This window comes from Chrysoperla carnea, chromosome 1 (assembly GCF_905475395.1).
Source record: "Chrysoperla carnea chromosome 1, inChrCarn1.1, whole genome shotgun sequence".
Lineage (NCBI taxonomy): Eukaryota > Metazoa > Arthropoda > Insecta > Neuroptera > Chrysopidae > Chrysoperla > Chrysoperla carnea.
The window spans coordinates 118,487,877-118,510,567 of record NC_058337.1 but is presented as its reverse complement, the minus strand read 5'-3'; the positions used below and the strand labels follow the sequence as shown (position 1 = coordinate 118,510,567).

Below are 22,691 nucleotides of genomic sequence, written 5' to 3'. Positions count from 1 at the left end.
ACCAGTTAACTGTTTTCTTTAAGAGACATTGCATCAAACCTCACGTTTCGATGACGGCCCTTTTTTACGCATAAAGCGCAGCGAAGTTACAATTGCCATTTGATTGGTATTGAATATAACAATATAACAAAATGGCAAAAAATATATTAGACTGCAAGTCGATGCTAAAATTTTTCGGGAGAAATGATCCACCAGGAATGTTGAAAAAGATGCCCCGTTATGTAAGTTTAAGCAGCAGAAGCTAAACACCTAGGTCTGTGGCATTCATATTCTCAACTGTACTCACCTGTACCGCGCAAAACTGACGTCATGGTGCTTTAACTTACTTTTACATAAAGGAGCATCTCTTTCATCCTGGTGGGCCATTTCACCTAAGAAATTGTAGCATGGGCTTGTAGTCTTACATCTCATATACAATTTGTTAGTTTTTAATATTCGGACACTCTTATTGGAAAACCCTTTATTATGATTTTTTGTTTGTTTATGCTATATAGTGATGTTTCAAGTCAACGAAGTTCAATAATATAAGCTTCCATGATAGGTAATTGACCTTGCTTCGTATAGTTAAAAATAACTGTTTTTTTCATATGAAAATTTCTATTTTTACGACGTTATCAAAAATTTTAGGCGGTAATGTAGGTAAACATAAAGGTTTATACATCGATATACGTTTTTATATAAAAGTGTGTTTTTTTTAATAGTATTTTTTAACTTTCAGCTAAAATATTAAAATTCTCAAGTGCGATAATTTTTTCTAAGTAGGATTAAAAAATTATTTAATTTCTTACTTACAATAGTTTTTTGAAAAATTCTTTTAATTTATTCTTTTTGAAAAAAACAAACCAGTTTTGATAGTCAAAATATTTCCATTAGGTTATGTAAGAGTAAGAGTGACACAAGTATAGTTTTTACATTCATTTTCAGGAAACCCAATCTCCAGAGAAAATTTTCCTTTGAGATATTGTTCATTAACTAAAAATCTATTATTTTGGAAAATTAAAGCACATTAATAATCTTTCTTTTTGGAATTATATATTTTTATTTTATAGCGAGGTGAAGCCGAAATTATCTTTTATTTTCCTTTGTCCTCATCTCCCTTGATCTCGTATTTTTACACTTAACTAAGGGAATCTTATCCCAAAAAGGACCAGCTTTCTTTTCTTTCATCTTTCCCACACCTAGACTCCCTATAGGAATCCTCGGGAATCCTCCCTCACACCTAGACTCCCTCGGGAATCTGAGATTGAAGATGAGAAATCGTCCCATTCTTCTCACCACTGTGACAGCTGCTACAATAGTCATGACACACTCAGGCCCAGGCGTCCAACGTGCTTGCTGTCTAGCCAGTGTCCAGTAGTAGTCACAACAATTTTGCTAATAGAGGCCCTTGTAAGCGATAGAAGATCTTCGAAACGTCTATGATTGTACATCACTGACTTAGCGTACCACAAGTGCGCTCCTGTCTCCATCTAAGATTGGCATTTTTTAAAGGATATCCTCTTTGAAGAGAACTCCTGGAAGTCTATTGATGCTTGCGTTCTGGCAAGCACGACGGCTTCAGAATTTCATGGAATTCCCCTGTGTCTCGGTTCCCATACGAGTCTTACATTAATTTGTTCCACCAGTCCTCATTTAAGGACGAACGGCAGTCCTGTGCTAGTTAGGTTGACTGAGTTGAAGGATTTTAAATCTGCCTGGTTATCGTGTTGTCATGGTTGGATCTAATGACTTTTTTCTCTACGAAAATTTTGAGGGTTTCCGGAAAACTTTAAATGCAAAAGTCATTTTTAAGATGTCGGATGAGGCTCCTTAGCGAAATCCTAGAATACGAAAATTTTCGTCGAAAGAGCAGTTGTTGAGATCAGCCTTTCGAATATCCAGCCATTCTAAAAGTCAAATTCTACACCTGGTACCTAAACTTTCTGGATGTGTTCAACTATTCTCAACGCATATTCGAAACACCACTATATAACAAAATAAAAATTATATCTATACATATACTGCCTACAAAATAAACAATATCAAAAGATGTTTTTATTTAAAAATAAAACCTAACAGGCGCATTACAATGCTCTCACCAAGAGGCTGTGATGTGACACAATCATTAAATAAACTCACTTCAGAGTACAACAAACATGCTGTTAGGCTACTGTTGTTGTCAACCATTATAAAATAATGACCACAGAAATATATTTTTTATTTATAATTTTATTTAAACTTCAATTTATTTATTGAAGGAAAAAAACGTACTAGCATAAAAATCCGTGGTTGAGTGTGTGTGTATGTGATTCACGTGTTAAAAAAAATTTTCTTTTTTGATTAGAGTCCAAAAATGTCATAACAGTGTTCTGTAGTGTTCTAATCAAAACAAAACAAAAAAATGTACGAAACAAATTTAAGTGATGCCGATTTAGAATATTTACGACAACATTTCGATGAAACCGATGAATCACGTGAACGTAATGTTAACGAAATACGAACGTGGATAGAAGAAAATGGAAATTTTTTCCTGGCACGTACGGATTATGTTTGGATACTTTCGTTTCTACGTGGCTGTAAATATGACATTGAAAAAACAAAAAAAAAGATTCATTCCCATTTAAAATTAAAAGAAAGTGCACCAGAATGGTTTCAAAATCGAAATCCTAATCTACCGGAACTTAAAGAACTCTTTAAAGTTGGTGTGTTTATACCGTTACGTGAACGTGACAGTGAAAATCGTTTAGTTTGCATTGTTCGTGCTGGGGCTCACAATCCTTATAAACATAAACAAGATAACGTCTTTAAAATCTCGAAAATGATTTTAGAAGCTGCAATTCAAGAAATGGAAGCCGTTACAATCTATGGTGTGGTTGTTGTTGTTGATATGGCTAATGTAGCAATGGGTCATGCAATACAATTGACACCGTCACGAATTAAAAAAGCTGTCACAGCATGGGAGAACTATTATGTTAAACCGAAACAAATGAATTTCATTAAAGCTCCGTCCTATATTAATGTGATTTTAAATGTGTTTAAATCGTTTATGTCAACAAAGCTTAAAAACCGTGTACATATTTATAATGATTCGGTTCCCTTGGATACGGTCGTAGAGAAACGAATTTTACCGAAAGATTATGGTGGAGATGGACGTAATTTACAGGAGTTACAGGATTATTGGCATGAGAAATGCTTAAATTTGACTGAATGGTTTGCTGATGATGAGAAATATAAAGCGTTCAGCAAATAAAATAATTACTTAATATTTAGTTTTTAGGTAGTATTTTGATTTTATATGAAATAATTGTATATTTTTTTATGGCGTTTCTTGACGTGAATAAAGCTTTGATGGCTTTCTTTTTGTTTTAAATATTAACTTATTTAGTTCTTTTCATTTTTAGTTTATAGGTGCAGTCTTCACGGTTACATAAAAAGTGACAAAAAAATCATTTCTGTTCGCAACTTAAAAGGCAAATGAAGCATCTGTGACGACTTGGTATCTACGCTAATTAGTTAGACGATCATGTGCGCAATAATTGTTGAAATTTGAGTATTCTCTCTCGAAACAATTAAACTTGTGACATCGAAAATTGACCTGGGGAATAAAAGGAATTTGTATTTCAATGAGTAGAATTAATGATCTTCGTTGTGACTCGTCTGTTGTCTGCATCTCGAAAAAATTAAATTTATCACATCGAATATCAACTCAGTAGTTTCGAGTCGAACATTAAAACATGGTGGGCATAAAATGGTCAGATTATTCTAGAAAAGTTTGTGGGACTGTAGTATAAGTACACTCAGGAAGACAACGAAAAATCAATTTTTCTCTCATTTTTGTTTCCTTGGGAATGTTGCTAAATGATTTACCGATTATGGACCGACTGGAAACCACTCGGACTTGGAACGGAGTGGCTTGTTTCTTTTAAGAAAATTAATATTAGCTGCCGCAAAACATACGATTATAATTTTCAGCGATTAATCATCAATTATAATTGTTAAACTGCAAATTCATTGTCCACAGAAAGTGAATCATGAAAATAAAAATGACGCTATCGTTTGATTAGATACAGCAGTGAAAAATTACTCAAAATTCATATTTTTATTTATAAAAATTATTGAATAGTAATCTGGTAACAGATTAGACATACAGGCTTTAAATGTTTTGATTACCTTGACAGAAAAGAATTTTATCAAAGCATATAAAAGTATTGACCTTAATAATATAATCTGTCATATCAGCATTTTGTATAAGATCAGCTATTGTCTTTGCATTGGCAGTAAATTGATAAGAGAATACGCCAATTTAAACAATTGGCAAATAATTCAATTGAGAAATATTGAGAACTGTAAAAGGTGCAATAGCACTTAATCAAGGTCATGATAGTGTCTTGAAAAGCAACCTGGACACTGGACTAAGAATAGACTATTCAAGAAAATAAGAAAATTTGAGATGTGGAATTTATACTCCGAATTCCTTAGAATTTAGAGATTAAGAATTATTGGTTGACCAGAATAAGCGATGCTTTGAAGGGTGAAATAATCAAGGCAAGATTAGAATAAGTATTCGAGGAACGATCGATTAGCGATAGTACTTTCTTCAATTGATAGAAACGGTCGAGAGAAGATGATAGAAAGAAGTTTACAAGTCGATACACTGAAAGCTACTGTCGTTTCGTCTCGTTTGCGGGATCACCAATCATTAGTAGTACAGGCAACGGAATAAAATATTATTATTTCAAAGCTTAATTCTATTAAATTTTGAACACGTATGCCGTTTATTATTCATCGATGTAAAATTTGAATAGAACATTAACATTTTCGATATACAAGGATTTCGATGGTGAAAAAGACAATTTTTTTAAGTTCTTAAAAATAAATTCCTTACAAAAAACAAAACTACTATAGACAATCACTTCAATTAAGACTCCTTACAATATGTATAAATAATCGTGAATAAATACCCAATAAAAATGTTTATTATGTAGGTGGATAATTGAAAATTTTATTGAAAATTATTTCTGACTTAGTGATCGTACGATAAATAACAAAGACTGATATTTTATCACCAATTTAAAATCATTTATTGTATATTTTAAAAACATAATAAAAAGATTAAATTTTATTGACTGAAAAATTTGCTTTTTTTATTTTTCAAATTTCCTGTTTCTATGAAAAACAAGAAGTATGATTAAATGCCTGGAAAATTTTTTGTTTGAACCGATAGCATGTTACGGAAGGTTTTAGAAATTAGATGGATAAATGCACTGTCAAATCACAAATAGAAAATTATACAAGATAAGCAAACAAGAAGTGTAAAAGAAATGAAAAAATGTATGATGAGAACCAAAATTCGAAGCCAGAAGAGTACGGAAACAGTTTTTGGCTACTCTACATCCCTGATGGGAGGATATAACCAATATGTACAGTAAACCCACTCACAAACTTGGATCACATTTGATCAAAACATTCACTTAACAAATTTGTTTGTGTCAAACAATTTGATTGCGTATCACGTTCATATAGACTATGCGGCATGGTTTGTTTAGGAACACATTGGTCGATATCAGAACTTTTTGTCCAACACTTCTTCGTTGGAAAAGCTGTTTGGTTTGAATATATATGGTAGTATCAAAGCCACATTACGTCTTCGAAAGCGTATCATTATATCCAACAGTTTGTACAAATCTCATATGGCAATTTCTAGAGAAGTTATTTGACATAAGTAAAAAGAACTTTATCAAACAAGACAATTTCACACCGTTTGACAAGCGAGGAATCTTTGTGATATGAAAGTCAGTCTTTAAACAATTTGCACAAACAAGAGAGATGGTGAAAAGTTTTGATACTTCTTGTCTCCATTTACAAAATTTGAAAAGGTAAGTTACGTTAAGCTACTACATGAACTAGTAGGAACTGTTCAAGAATAGCAAGAGTGCTTTGACGTCAATGGACTTGAAATCGTATAGATGGTCAAAGAAGGGCTGACTTAAATAGTAGGCCAAGTCGTTCAGCGAGCGTTCCGCCTAGCCAGTAAAGTAAGTATGTGAATAATGATTTTGATGAACTGACCATTTTCCGGTGTCCCTTCAATTCGTTTGGTAACGATACTGAGCTACAAGTACTGTTAGATAGGGTGCGAACCTGACCAAAGTAACGGTCCTAACCTGCTAGGGACTTTGGTAGCCCAGATAGAAGACCCATCCCATTGGCCTTCCATCGGAGGTTGCCTTGTTAGATATTGCGTGGCACTGTCTCACCGTTGGGGTGTATCCAAAGAATTCAAGGTACCTCCGCTCATAAAACGAACCCATTAAAAGAAAGACATTGAAAAATATGAAGAAAAACATATTTAAGGAGGTTTACAACTGCTAAAAAGGTCCAAGAAAAATCTTGTTCCGATTCTTTCGATAGCTGTAAGTCTTCGTTTTAAGGTACTTACTTATCATCAAGTTCTTATTTCGGAAGCGATATGTCGGATAGCGAGACAACAATCTTAATCATAATAAGTAAATGATTTTAACCAAAATGGATTAAATAAAAATTAACAATTTGATGACCACAAACTACATATTTTAATGCATAATAATAATAGTAATAATAATTATGTGATTACAACAAATTTAAATACTTAATGTTTGTAACCTTCAAGGGCATTTCAAATTTCACTTCTCTATAAATAAAATTATTATAAAACTTACGTTTGTGTATCTACTACCTCTATTGTTAAGTAAAACTTTTAATAAATAATTAATATAAATTATATTATTTATCTATTTCTTCATATTATTATTTATTTAAATTTTTTATTTAATAATCCAGACGCTAGCAGGGGTTTGTTGTACAATGGAGTTTTACTCGATTTTCTAGATTACAAACGGAGCCGATGTTGTTCTACCCGAACGTTAGCTTATCTGCCACCATTAACGTGTTCAACATACGTTTTTTTTATATTTAAATTATGAAAAAAAAAAAATTCTTGAAACCCGATTTCAGAGCTATCTACATAGTTGAATAGTGAATCTATAAACTAAACCATCGAAGAGTCCACTCAAACATACCTAAAATTTTGCTAAAAAGAGTTGGGAAACCTTTGAATGCAATCTTTGACTGCTTATAGATTCGTTTTTTAATCAATTTTAATTTCACTTTCAAATTTTGTCATGGTATCAAGTCTAGTTTTACATTTTTGTGGATAATATGGCCAATTCGACATCAGGATTATCCTCTATTCCCTAGACATTTTCATTTAATTATAAATTTTGTACTAATTAACAAGCAAAAAAAATTATTTTTAAAATTTTAAGATGCAATATCTATCTGCACTCAAAATTAGGAAAAAGTTATTGTAGGAAATATTAACTTTAACTAACAAAAATTATATATACATATATTTTTGGGTATATCGGATCAAGGGGCTTCACAACCCCCAAGAAAGTGTTCTAGAGTGAACCAACCGAGTCTTTATCAATCAAAAATTGATTATGCATGTAAAAAAAAAAATTGAAAATGGTCTATATCTCAAATAAACCTTTTCAATGTTCGAAGAACCCCTGTTAGCGCCTGGAATCTATTATAATTTTTTTATTTTTTATTTAAATATTTAAAAAAGATTATTATAAAATAATTTCTATTGAATTAAATATAAAAATATAATATACTCATAATATTGTTATGTTTTTATTTCTATTTTTATTTATTTAATTTGACCCTAATTTTATTTGTAAAAAAAGAATTTTTGTTGTAATTATTTTTAAATGTTTTTTTTTTTTTTGAATCATTTATATTTGAAATTGAAAGTAATTACAAATTTCAATAAATTATTTTAAACTAATTGGAGGCGTTTTTTTTATAATGATATTATGAAAATTTTAGTATATTTTTATTTTTTTAATCGGGTGTTTAATATAAACAAAATGTTATGTATTAGTTATAAACATGTCTATGTTAGACGAAACTAGTCAAAATATTTTAAATTATTAAAATATTAAAAAATAAAAGTAAATTGGAAATTTTATTTCTTATCCTAAAATGTTACGTATATTTATCAGAGAAATTGCAAATTCAAAGGAAAAAATATTTCGTATTTCGTTTGAGTTTAAGGTCTCTAAAACGTTTATAATTGTACGGTTTTGAGTTACTTTTTAACTCAGTTTACAACATAAATTCAGCAAATTTATCAATTTTCCCGCACAAATACCTCGAAAATAATTTAAAAAATGTAATGGAATTTGGCATGCACAACATAGATAGACATGCTAAATATAGTAAAGGGTCGGATTTATATATTTTTAGGAAAAATCCCAAAAACAAAAAAAGCTTTATTTTCGTCAAAAATAGATAGAACTAAAAAATTGGCGATGAAATATAAATAATTACTATGGAAATGAATGGTCAAATAAACCTGATACAATTCATTTCGAAAAGTGAAATGGTAAAATATTTGGGTAATTCAAAACATTAATTCAAAAGAACAAAGTCAACTCAAATATTTCAATTTCAATTAAACTATTTCCAAAAATTTGTCCCAAAAAATGATAGCTCTCTAAGTATCCTTCTTCATCTCATCTGATGTCCTAGAGTCCAGGGCTTCTTAAACTATGGGTCGCGACCCCATTTGGGGTCGCGTAGCAAAATTCTGGGGTCGCGAGAGGTAAAAATACAACTTAACAGAAAATGTTTTTTAACTTGTAAAATTATTGTTATAAAGATAAAATAACAATTATCGTAGAATATTATCAACAAAATAATTATCAACAAAATTTCTAGGTATTAATGCTGAAGAAACAGCTTTAACACATATTAAATCCCAATATCGTTCAGCGATAAAAAAATGTTGAAGAGGTCTTACGTCCAGCAGTTTCAAACATTCCACCAAGATTTGATTTGTTATGCAATAAAAAACAGGCACATCCATCTCATTAAATTTTTAACTTATACTTTAATTTAATACTTACCACGCAACTACTTGAATATATTCGAGAGAATTAAGACGGTCAGAATCCACTTTTATTTTTGAAACTATAATAAATACAATTTTACAATTTTTTGTGCAATTTTTAATTTTAGATTTTTGTATGTTTTAAAACGAATTCTAAACTTATATATTTTCATATGTATATGTATATTTTTACCTAATAAATAAATCATCAAAAAATATTAATTTATTTTTCTTTTATATTTGTATGGGGTCGTCAAGAAACTCGCAATCATAAATGGGGTCGTGAATTACAAAAGTTTAAGAAGCCCTGGTCCTAGACCATCACTTTGATATTGATTTAAGGAGTGTTATAAGTTTAAAGTGTTTATCTGTGCGTCTGTGTGTTTCTCAGTGGATACGTAGCCCCTAAACGGTTGAACCGACTCGACTGCAGGGAACACTTTATAGCTAAGTTTCCAAAAATCGTATTTGTCAAGGGTTTTTTAAATTTTGTAAATTTCACTTGTTTTAACAATTATTATGATTAAAAAATTGAATGTATTTTAACTATTTACCAAGATACTTGTAAGAATGCGGGTATTAATTATTATGTAAAAATTTATGTTAAAACATTATATATATAATATACAGAATCTACAAAGTACAATTGTATATATGTAATTAACTGTTTGCACAAAAAATACCAGGAAAGATGTTACTAAATTCCTTGAACATTGATTCTATGTTTAATAAATTAAAAAAAATCGAATTATTTATTCATTTATTAATATAAGTATAGGAAAACTTACAATGTGAAAATAGTGTACATTACACATATTTATTCACCGCAAATGAATTATGATTCTACATTTTAACCTTACACCTATAGAATTACAAGCTGTGAGCCTGTAATAATGCTAAAGGATTGTAGACTAATCTTATGAGAATTGGGTTTCGGTTAAATTTACTCATAGGTTAAGTTAAGGTTAGGTTATATTGGCTGGACACACTTAGGCTATGGAAATCATTGTGATACCATATATGTGTTGTATCAACTTTCCGCTGATAATTTCATTGATCAGCTCCTCAATTTCAGAGGCTGTGTGCACCTCTTTCATGCATATACCATGAACTACACCAGCCCATCCAAACTATTAATTAAATAAATCGAACCAGCTACCCTAAGCATACCGCGGACGGCATTTGGCTACGCCTTAACCAACTGAGCTAATAGGGCGACTAGATTTTAACCTTACACCCATAGACTTACAAGCTGTGAGTCTGTAACAATGCTAAAGGACTGTGCCCTAATCTTATAAGAATGGGATTTCGATTAAATTTACTCATATTGAGAGACTTTTTAGATCTCGGCAATTATGAAAGAGTCTCAATTAGCACGATAATGCATGTGCATCCGTTTCTGAGTTAAAGATAGGTATAAGGAGACAAAATTTCCATATATGATTATATTTGTATTGTCCTAAATAACCTTGGTCATTTTGAACAAGCGGATTGAAATATCTAAAAATAAATTTTTACAAAAAAAAAGTCTTTTTTTTAATTCACTTCCAAGATCATTTAAAAGCTTTCGAGGCTAAATAACTAATAATCATATACCAACAACCAATATTATGGAAAATTTTCTAATAATATTTTTATAAATTCTAAGAAATATACATCAATACAAAGTAATATTATTAATCCATATCAATTTTATAATTTACTAGAATGATACCCATCCACTTCGTTTAAAAATAAAGATTGATAAAGATTGCTCTCGCTTATCCCCTTTCTATAACACTCGAAATAATGGTAAGGATTGTTTTACACAGGTAAAATATATTTATGGTTTTCTATTTTTTTTAATGTATAATAGTCGTAATTATTTATTGACTATACCAAAAAAGATGGCCGTGAAATATTTTATATAGACTAATTTTACAAAATCTGTAATTTATGGTAATGTCAAATGACTATTTTTACAAAAATCTGTAATATATGGTAATGTCAAATTAAATTAATTTAAAAAAAATTCTTTTTTTTATTAATATATCTTTATAAAGTATATCTCATGTGTTATTCTGAAGTATGAGCTATATTGCTGTACAGTTTCATTAAAAGCCATTCGCTAGTTTTAGCGGAAAAGCGTAACAAACAAACAAACGTGCTTACTTTCGCATTTATAATATATATAGAGATAGAGATAATGTGGATAAAATTGAATCACCTTCTCTTCTAATTAATTTATAAACTCGTCGAAGAATTCATTAAAAATTCCGGTATTCCAGTTCTCTAAATTATTTATAATACAATTATTAACCTTGATTGACGTCAGAGAGTGAAGAAACCTTTACGTCAATTTTTGTAGTAAATTAAAATTCCAGTTTTTTTTTTGAATCAAGTTTTTTCTTTAACCAAAAAAAATTTAATTATTAGTTTTAGAAATTTAGGAATTAATTAAGCAATATGGAAAATTATTATCTATATAGTGAAGGGGATAAAATCCGTCTTGGTCATGCAAGGCGTGCAATTAAAATTTCATTTCAATCGAATTTAGGGTGACAAATAAACAATTTATTACGACCAACGCTTACAAATGGTATTTTGGTCCTCAAATTCGATTCCTTAAAATTCAAAATTTTGAAGATAAAATTAAACGTGTTTTCTTGCAGAAATAGTTTACTGGTTTCCCTTTCTTTGAAGTTTTTGAAAATACAAAAGGGTCATATAAAAAATCAGCTTTTATGATTAAGTAAAAATCATGAGTCTTACTGAAAAACCAAGATCATGACTATATCTAAGATATAAAAATCTCGTGTCACGGTGTTTGTTCGAAATAAGATCTGTGCCAGTGAACTCAGAAGTCATTTGTAGTTTGATTTATTTTCATTTTTTCTGTATTTTCCAGAATCCACCCAAAAGTATGCCGAATCAAACATCGTAACTCTGTAAACTATGTGCGATGAAGTTTGTAATCAACGAGTAAAAATAAATTTTCCACTAGTTTTTCCACTACTTTTCTATTTTTCTTGTAGATTTTTTTTAAATAAAGCACTAAAAGGTCGTAGAATAATGAAAAAAATGAAGAATTTGAATATGATTTGTGTGATTCGACTTTCAAAATCCATGCTACGTCAAACGAAAAACCCAAATTTAATGTCCTTGACTCATCTAATTTAAAAAAATCAAAATATTCCATTTTTAAGTAATATTTAAAAACGTATATTATGTATTTCATTTTCTGTGTTTCTCAGTATATACACTTGTGTAACCAGAATTAGTTTTTGCGGTTTTTGACGGTGACGAATAGGTAAAATAGCAGATAAAATCTAAAAAAGACAATTATTCATGTTGGAGTTCGCACACAACTCAGTTTGCTTGCAATTTAAAAAAAAAAACGTAAAAAAAAAGAGTTTCAAGAATAATGAACTGTGATTTCTTGTATGCATTTTACAAGAACATCAACTCCAGCCGTTGATCGCTGCCCTATCGCCAAGAACACCAAGCCACATATATAATCATAAGAAAAATATAATATTATGATGGGGTCGCGGCCTCGCGAGCAGAGGGGATTTCTTAGTATGTGAGAGAGTACACCTGTATTATTATATGCTTGTGTATATGCTCTGCTTACAATATGCGCGTTTGATCGCAACTTGGAGATTTTAACATTCAGTTAGAATTGAAACCTGGGCTCCACCAGGTGTAATTTAGTTTTTACTTTTTTATAATAATAATAAAAAACTAATAAATAAATAAATAAATAAGATTTTAATTATTATAAAATCAATTGTTGTGCTTTTTATTTATTTAAAAAAAATTTATTTTATATTTGGTGCTAAAAAGTGTGCGTTCTAAACAAATATTATTTTGAATGTTGTGATTTTTTGGTGCTCATTTTTAACTTAATTTGGTGTTTTTTTATATTTTTTTGGCCAGAGAAAAAAGGATTAAAGTGAATTGTTTTGTTGTGGTTAATTTTTTCTTCACGGAGTTTGGAATACTTTGATTAGCTTACAAAATGTATGTGAAATTTTTTCAATATTTTTAAATAATTTTTAAGTTAAAAATGTCATACGTCTCAAAGTATTTAACTAATTTGTTCAAGAAACTTGATAAAACCTAACTAAGCCAGGATTCAAACCAAATTGAGTACACAATACATAGAATTAAACCACATAGAATTAATGAATATTTCGAAAGCTTTTTTATATTTTTAAGCTTTTTGTTCTTAAATTAAGTTGAATCAGTTAGTTAATCGATTGACGACGTTTCGTTTATTTATTCAAATTACGGCATAGCCTAAATTTTAAAAAAAAAATAGAAAATTGTTGTATTAAACCAGTGGAGGATTTTTCTTATCGGAGGTGCCTCAATTGGGTGCCCAAGAAAGAAAATTTCGTTCAAGTTTTTCGAATCGTTAACGAGACAATTTATTCGTTAACGGATTAAGCTTTCGGTATTGCCTGCTTTTTAATATATCTAAAAACTTCCATGGAGATGGAATTAAAATTAATTAAGATCTAATTCGATATGGTCGAAAAATTTCTAAATTCTTTTGAAGTCGGTTATTTCGAGACATGCTGTATAATTTAATTGTAATTTTTTGTACATTATTTAAATATTATTTTGCATTTTATAAATAAAACAAATGATTTAATTACCAATGAAATCGAGTTTTTCAGTGACGTCTACTTAATTAAATTATAAGCAATAAACATCTATCAATAATTAAAAAAAAAACGTAATTTATAATAAATAGAAACAATTATAACACTTTTTATTTAGTGCGAAAAGTTTTAGTAAAGATTAAAGCCAAGATTCAAACCAATTTAGCAAAAGCTAAAACCAAATTCACTTTTTTAAAAAAAAAAAAAAAAAGAATTACTCAACATAATTTTTATGAATTTTTATTTTAATATATAATTTTTTTCGAAAGTAAAATCAACAATTATTATGCAATTAACGCGCATCATATGTTGAAATAATAATAATTAAATATAAAATAATTTTTTTTTTTTGAATATTTAATTAGTAATATTTATTATGATAATTAAAAATAAAATAAAATGACCTCAAAATTTTTTCAACCCAAGAGCTGCTCAAGCACCAATCAAGGTCTACCAATATAATTTAATAATTTTTTTAATACATATATTTAGCCCCAACTTCAATAAAATTATTTAAATATTTCTCAATAATTTTTTTAAAATAATTATTTACCAAAAATTATTTTGTGCTAGAATCAAGTTTATTTATTTTATATTGTTGTTAGGTTCACTTTCCAAACATTTTAGTTATTGTTTACATATTTATTTATTATTATTTTTGTTATTTATAAATAAATTATTGTTATTATTTTTAATTCTTTGCGTTCAACAATAGTTGCATTTAACATTTAAAAACATTGTAAATGACTAACTCGTGAGTTTATTATTACATACACACGTGTACCCGGGCATTTTGCTTAGGCCTTCTTTTTACAAGTTTTTATATTTTCACTTCACAATTTTTGTGATCGTTTTCTCAGTAATTTTCCGATTTTCAGAGAATTTGAAGGTTTTAATCTTAATAACTCGAAACTTGGGTATTGACCAATAATGCATTTCATATGTACCTCTAAGTCAGAATAAACGCAAAAGTTGAACCATTCTAAGTAATATTACTATAACATTACATGTCAGTCACATATAACAGTAAGAATGGAAAAACACGTGCATTTTTTGTGTTACAGATTGTACAAGGGCACGGAATATTTAAAGTGGAAAGAAAAATTGATTTTACGACAAACCTTGCAACGTTGCAACAAGAATGTGATAAAATGATAAAATTTTTGCCTGATTTAGGCAAAATTAGTCTGTCAATTCAGGGATATTGGACAAATCATTCCACCTTAAACCGCTTTCTCGCTTAAATCCATCTTAGAAATTTCACATCTGGTGTCGATCTGTTACACTGCCCTTACAGGTGTCTTTTAAAACTGAGAATGGATTCTTTGTTTTCTCTTATTTTAGTAGTTACGAAATTGAAATATATATTATTCAATGAGAATGTCGCATAGATTTTCTTATTAAATCAGATTTATAGTTTATACGAATTTTTTAATTTTAATTCTCGAATTCTACATTTTTTGAAACAAAACTCAGCGAAGTTTTTTTACTTTTGTCTCGATTACAATAGTTTTTTATTAGATATTTATGAAAAATAATAATAAATAAAAAATAATAACTATGTCATAATAACATATAACATTATAACATATTTTTAATCGTAATAATTTATTATTATTAATTTTTTTTAATACATTGTAAAAATTTTAAATTATTTATTTAATTTTAATGTTCAAAAATGTTTTAATTATGTCTTATTATTACATTTTAATGCATATTTTAAAATTGTTAAGTAATAAAAATCTGGAATATATAATATCTACATGCGCATAACTTTTTGTTTAATATCCGGTATTTGCTTAACTACAATAAATTCTTGAAGGGATTGTTCAACCATAGCGATTAAAAAAAAATATCATGAGTTTCAATTTTGATTACGTTTGCAAGTTCAAGATTCCGGATATAGTATAAAACTTCAATTTATTTAAAATATTTGAGCTTACATGATGCATAGTTTAAGAAATAATTTTGTAAGACAACAAAAATATTTATCGTTTATAAAAGTGAATCAAACGCCTAGGATTCATACAATTTATCGAAATATTGATATCATAAGAACGATTTTTATTAACTTTTGTTAATAATTTGATCTGCTTGATCTACCTATAACTGAATAGTGAAAAGCTTTGTTTTGGCGAAAAGAAAAGCACGGGGTGTAAATATTAATTATTGAAAACAGCTAGTACAGTCGCGATCGCCCCTTAAACCGTTCACTACTTAGATTGGACGTTTGCGGGTTTGAATCCAGCCTGGTCTCTATTATAGAACAGTGGCCGAGTGAGTACAGGCGCGATCGCCCTTTCAACCGTTGACTACTTAGACTGGGCGGTTGCGGGTTTAAATCCAGGCTGGTCTCTATTATAGACTGAGGAACAGAGGTTAAACCCGGTAAATAATTTTTATTGTAAATGGTTCCTACAAGCTTACACTTTTACTGACAGATGTGATTAACAATTTACTTACTTTCACATAAAATAATATCTTTTTCATATTTTTATAATTAATAGGACTCGAAATGAAAAATATACACCCTTAGTGAGAATCGAACCCACAACCTCTGACACTCCAGGATAGCGTTCCCAACAACTAGAATAATATCATGTGTACTTTAACTTCCATGTATCATGATGTCTTATATTTTAAAAGAATATGTTCTTCAAAATCAAAAAATTAATAAAACGTACTACAATTTTAATAATTAATGGAAAATTTTTCAACTTTAAAGAAATATTTCTATAATTAGTTAATAAATAATTTAAAAACAATTAAACATATATATATATATATATATATATATATATATATATATATATATATATATATATATATATATATTAAATACTACTCATTGTGTACTTATCAACTTCGCACTTATGACATAAGTACAATAATTTAAAAAATGTAGAAAAAAAATCCATTTAAAATCAAATACAGAAAGAAAAATAAAAGTTTTAGAAGCCTTGAATTCTACCGCACAATATATTGAAATTCAATATTTTTATAGTGCTTGTACAGATTATAGACCGTAAGCAAATTATAAAGGAAAATTTCTATGATTCTTTTTGTCAGACGTTTGGAGGATTGATAAAGGTCAGTTTGGTTAAAAAATAAAATGAGGTTTAATCGTGAATTTATATAAATCGACTTTTTTGATTTTCGTATTTTGTAGATTCTGTCCTGTTATGAATGTTAAAAGAATTGACAACATAATTCATAAAAACACATGGCCGAAAATTTGAAACTGCCATACGGGTTGAAAATTGATAGCAATTTTTCAACACTTTCAAAAAGACACTGCAAATTCTAGTATGTTATAAATAATTTAAAGCACTAAAGTGATTTAAGGGTTCTATTTTCTAAACTAAACTAAATACTAAATGCTTTTTAGAAACAAGCTTTTATTGTACCAAATATTTTTGGTTTTTAAACACGCATATAAAATTTTGAAAAAGTTACAAGAAAATTTAACCATTTAATCAAATCATTTATAAAACACTAGAATTTTCAGTGTTACAAATTTTCTGTTATTTATTTCTATGCCTTCTTTTGTTAATAACTTTCTGTAAAAAGTTCTCTAAACAACTAAATGCGAAAAATCAACCTTTATAAATCCAACACTGCCTCTTATATCTTTATAGCCAAACTTACTGTAACTACCCTAAAAATGACAGATTTAAAGATCATAGAAATTTTGTTATGGACACACGGTCTATTAAGTAAGTTTAGTCATTATGTAGCAATCAAGACATGTAAGTAATAAAATTACTAAGTACTGTAGACAATATAAAAGTACGTACTTATATTAAAAATTTACATAAAATTGACTAATTAGAAAAAAACAAGTTATATTGAAAAATGTTGTCCTAAAAAAAGTTTTAGCCGATTGTGAAAATTTTTTCGAAAACCTTAAAATATTGCCTGATGTGCGATGTTCCTCCATATCTACAAAATATGCAAGCTGTGAGATCCCGAAGATGCAAAATTTTTTTCGCAAAGTTACCGCAAGATAGTCAGCTTCAAAGTTTGCGATTTATTTCTCGATTCAAACCATGTAAAAATCCTGTTGATATCCATATATATCAAATTTATTGCAGAATGAGAGAGTTAAATAAATTTAAACCAAATTTTGAATGTAAAATACCATCTCAAAATAGTTTTGGGATGTTATTAAAACAGGATAATAAGAATTTTAAAATAAAAAAAACTATTTCAATAGAAAAGAAAGTTTTGATTTTATTTTATTTTTTTTGTTTAAATAATGATATTTTTGTTTAGATCAATAAATATAAATAATTTTATATTATTGGACCTCCACTTTTGTAAAGTATTACAACTTTTGTATTTAAAGTATATATATATATATATATATATATATATATATAATATTTAAATAATAGAAATATAAAAAAAATATTTTCACTTCTTTTATAAGATTTTTAATTGGTTAACTATTACATAATATTTGTATTTAAAAAAAAATACTTTTAATTAAAAGAATAATATAATGAATTAATATATTAAGTAATCACGTGATACTAATTCCTTATATTTTTTAATACATTTAACTACAAAATTATTTATTTAAATATAATTATTTCTTTAAAAAAATATACTTAATTTATAATCGTATTCAAATTTTATTGATAATTATGGCATCTGTCTCACCAACAAATCAATTATTCTAATTATTTTTTTGTTTTTTCCATTGCCATTGTATTGTCAATAGATTTTTGTACGAATAAAATGCAATACGGGATTCTATAAAATTTTGATTTGGCAGCCCTACAAATAACGCTGCCGGTCGCTGATTATCTAATTCATCTTCATCAAATTGCCATCTTTAACGTTTTTAGTATTTATTATTCAAAAATTTCGCTTTTGGTTGGCATGATTACTTTGACATTTCTTCGAAATGAATAAAAGATTCACACATCCCAATCTATTAGAATGGGCTCCATAGCCTAAGTGTGTTCTTCGTGGACAGCCAATATAACCTAACCTAACCTTATCTATTAGAACTCATGCATTTTCACTTACCTTTCTTAACTTTCGAGCCATATCACTATGGTAATTTTGTTTTGGCGCCAATGAATCATACATAATACTCATGCACGTGTATTACTCATAGATCATGGCACTTTTAGAAAAACTTTGTTCTGACGCCAATGAGTCACGCATAAAATTAATACACGTTTGTTACTCATAGATTAAATTTAAAGAAAACTTACTTGAAATCATCCTTTGGAAGTTCACAGTAAAGTTTCAGCTAAAGTATTATTTTGACGCCAATGAGTCAAACATAAAATTACAAAATATATAATAATTTAGAAAAAGATAGTAAACTAGTTAGGTACGAATTAATTATAATTTATTGGGAAATTTCTGTTTTAATGATTAAGTTGATATTTAAACCAAGACTTCCGGATTGGATACACATCCAATTAGTCATAGAATTAACAAAAACTGTGACCCGTGACTATAAACTTAAATTATACCGATATTTCTTTCTTTTGTAATTCTATAAAATTTTTGATCAATTAATATTCAAAAACAATATATATGTATAATTAAATTATTATTGAAAATGATTAAAAACATCAAGAAAAAAATTTTCAAGGATTGTTTTTACATATTTTTCTTCATCTAGTAAACAGAGAGAGGTATAGAAAATGGAAGATAAATGTTTTAGTTCTTCTTTTTTTTTGAAATGTGAAAAATTTTCCCTTCTCATTAAAATAGAGATTGCAAAATCGTTTCCTAAGTTGAATAAAAGATAATAAACCTCATGAATATTTGAAGACAATAAATTCATTTGAATTTCGTATTTCGATTTCGACATAGTATTGTTTGCCAAATTTTTTCTCAACTATGTTCAAAATTAAGGCATTTTATGTAAAAAAGTTACTGTATATGATCAATTTGAGTGAACAAAAATCATGGACCTTACGTTATCACGTGTTTGTAATTGAACTCCTCCTAAACAGATGGATCTTTGTGTGTGTTTTTGATGAAATTTTGTGTGTGTGTGTGTGTGGGTTTCAGTTGGATGCGAGCATGGATTAGATTTACTACAAAATATTTTTGAGGTTTGCGCATCCAAAAATTAAAACCCATGTAATAAATGGTGAAAACGTATATAAATAATATATTACAATACATCTTATTATTCAAAGGCACTTATTTGCGCTTCCACCATATTTATCTAGAATTGTGATTTACTATTTGAATATTATTGAGGTATTCTTATCTTATTATAATTCAGATATTGTGAATAGATATTTATCAGAGCTATACTGCTGAAGGCTCTAGCCAGGCCAAAGAACAATTATTCCAAAGTTTTAAGTTTTCACTTCATTTGATCTACCCCATGGCTGACTATCTTTGATCTTCTGTTTGGAAATTTTCAAAAACGGCTTCTCAATCTTTTTTTTTATTTAAACCGTTTTGTCTACTCGCATTTTGAAAAGCTTATATTTTCTGGAAAGGGATAAAAATCGAGAATCCTTGAGAATTATCCTTTATAAATTTCCATTTTGGCTCTACCTGAAGCTATGTGCTATAATTAACAATGTTAAATATAATATTTGAAGACTATTTATCTTAAATTTCTCAATTTCAATGTCTGCCAGTGTACGCATTCCAAGTAATGTATTTTTTTTTTCGTGTGTTTAAATAATTTTTTTACAAAAATATTTCATGTATTATTCCACTATTAAAAAATTTAGTTTTTTTTTTCCTTAAATACTTAAATTACACTCGTGAGTTGCTGAATTTAAGATGTTTTTTTTTATTCTTAATAATTTATAAAACATGAGAAAAAAATTTAATTACATTTTTGTTACTATAATTTGAAAAGTCTCGCCATGGCCGTGATTATATTTCAAATTGTATGTATTTATAGTTTTTAATATAAGTAATGATTGTTATTAGAATTTTAAATGCTAAAACAGGGATATCTAAACATTTCATTGAATTGCTCAGCAATTTAATTGAAAAATTTTAGTATTTATTTACTGGAATGAAACCGCAAGAATTTAAACTTGAAATAAATACAGATATATTCATTATTATTGAGAAAATTAGTTTCCTATACGCCAACCGGTGACTCAAACTTCGATCTCTGGTTTAAGATGTAAAAAAAACCGCTATGAAACCATAGTGATTTACAAAAATACTGTTCAAATGTATAAATTAACTGTTGAATAAAATAAGCCCACTCTTTTAGTGGTCTATAGCCTACCATAAACCACTACAGTTGCCTTTTTAAGATTCAGACTTGCTTATACTTGACGACATTAGTGCTTTTACCAAAAGAAGGTGGTCAAGTGAGACATAAACTCGTGCGAATATTGACAGAGGCCTGAATTATTTTCGTACCAAAAAGCTTTTATTTGCAAAATTACCTGTTTTATATTTGAAACTCGCCCGATACTTATGTGTTGAAATTACCCACTTGTCCGTGTTGTATAACATATTGATACAATACCCTAAATTTGAAGTATATGAAAAGTTATAGATAGAATGTATACTTATCTTCAGTTATGTAATTGTTCTTTTAAAAAATTGTTTAAATACACTCCTACATATCTCGGAAGTGATTTCTTGAACCGTTTCCTTTATTAACTATTCTAAATGGTCTACATTTCCAAACGACTTCTTCACTTCACGCACTTTTTCAATCTGTAAATTCGATGTCAATAACGAATAGCTGAATGTTAATATTATTGAAAGTAGAGATTTTTATAAAGAATAACTTTTTTCGTAAACCTCATAATAAATAGTTTTCCTATGTAGCTAACTTAAGTAGACACCATGTACACTGAATATTAAATTTTTCTCGGCGCTCTCACATTTTTCTGTAAAGCACAAAATGCCTAATTTATTTTATTAAAATATTTTCACACGATATTAATCTAGGGAAAGAAAGAGTGATATGGTAAATTAATTTTGATGAGGAAATATCCGGCTTATAATTATTATCAATTTTGTATAACACGTTTGTCAAATAATATATAATTTATTTAAAACATGCTTTAAAGAATTTTTTAATTATTAGTTTATTCGATTTTTACAAATTTCTAGTTTATTTAATTTAAATACAAGTTGTGGAAATGGCGACAAACTAACAAGAATACTGCCGAATCAATTAATAATAATATTAATTATTTGCACACCACGCCCCGATTTAGTTTCATGTAGATAGTTACACAAAAATTAATTTTTCTCACTTCCGTGCAAAAAGGAATTTATCGCTTTGTGCCCCTGTCGGAGAAAAATAGTATACACATCACGGGAGCAAGTAAAGAATGTCTCAGATCTCAGGTAATGACCATGAGATCTCAGACATTCTTTTCTTTAGCTCCCTAGATGTGTAATTTACTATTTTGAATTATCCGAATTCTTCATTACATGAGTATGAGTGCCTCATAGAAAAAATTATTTTTTACTTTTTAGCACGATAAAAGTTTGTCCCTTAATAAAGATTTTTTATTAAAATTTTTAATTGAAAACTAAAAAAAAATATATGTATATCAAATACAGTAGAAACGATGGAAAAATTAGGTAATGCTAAAGATGCCACCGGAACAAACATAGTTACATACATACATTGCAAGTTAAATAAAAGCTTGTAAAAATAAATTAAGCTTTAATATACAGAATGTTCGATTTACATCTAGGCATATAAATATCACGAGTATGACAGAGTACATGCGTTAATCAATGCATCTGAGGAAGGGAGGTGTTATATGAAATTGCAAAAGTGACTTGTAATCGTGGCTTATCTGTTGTAGTTCATCTATTAAACTAAGAAACTCCCATTCTCCCAGCGTCTTACAACTATCTCAACGCATATCGAAGCTTCAACACATGTATATAATACCTCTCACTTGTATGCATTGCTTAAAGCATGTATTCTGTCATACTCGTGATATTTATATGCCTAAATGTAAATCGAACATTCTGTATAGTCAAATTTAAATGACTCAAGAAATCATTTATTTCTACTGGAGTATGACGATAACCATATTCAAATAAATATAGACAAAGAATCATTAATGAATAATAAATTAAGCTCCTTTCAACTACATATTCAAACAGTTTCAACTACAAAATCTAAATTGCGG

General features: G+C 28.4%; 2 protein-coding genes across 5 annotated transcripts in view; both read left to right on the top strand.

Annotated features, from left to right (window-relative positions):
* Positions 1-22,691, top strand: part of LOC123306035 (ABC transporter G family member 23) — a 129,207-nt gene that overhangs the window by 54,097 nt on the left and 52,419 nt on the right. The window contains exon 1 of one of the 3 annotated variants that reach the window (XM_044887901.1): positions 12,782-12,919. The exons of the other annotated variants lie outside the window; for them this stretch is intronic. The gene's annotated coding sequence lies outside the window, so the exon portion shown is untranslated. Of the gene's footprint in view, positions 1-12,781; positions 12,920-22,691 lie in introns of those variants that run through there. 3 annotated transcript variants of the gene reach the window in all.
* LOC123306036 (retinol-binding protein pinta) lies at positions 2,117-4,962 on the top strand. Of its 2 annotated transcripts, none has more exons than XM_044887903.1 (2): positions 2,117-3,250; positions 3,374-4,962. In XM_044887903.1, exon 1 carries the CDS (start codon positions 2,381-2,383, stop codon positions 3,227-3,229), a length of 849 nt encoding a protein of 282 aa, XP_044743838.1. In that variant the 5' UTR covers positions 2,117-2,380; the 3' UTR covers positions 3,230-3,250; positions 3,374-4,962. The 2 variants fall into 2 exon arrangements, with proteins under 2 accessions (XP_044743838.1, XP_044743839.1); XM_044887904.1 differs by having other exon boundaries at positions 2,117-3,256; positions 3,381-4,962.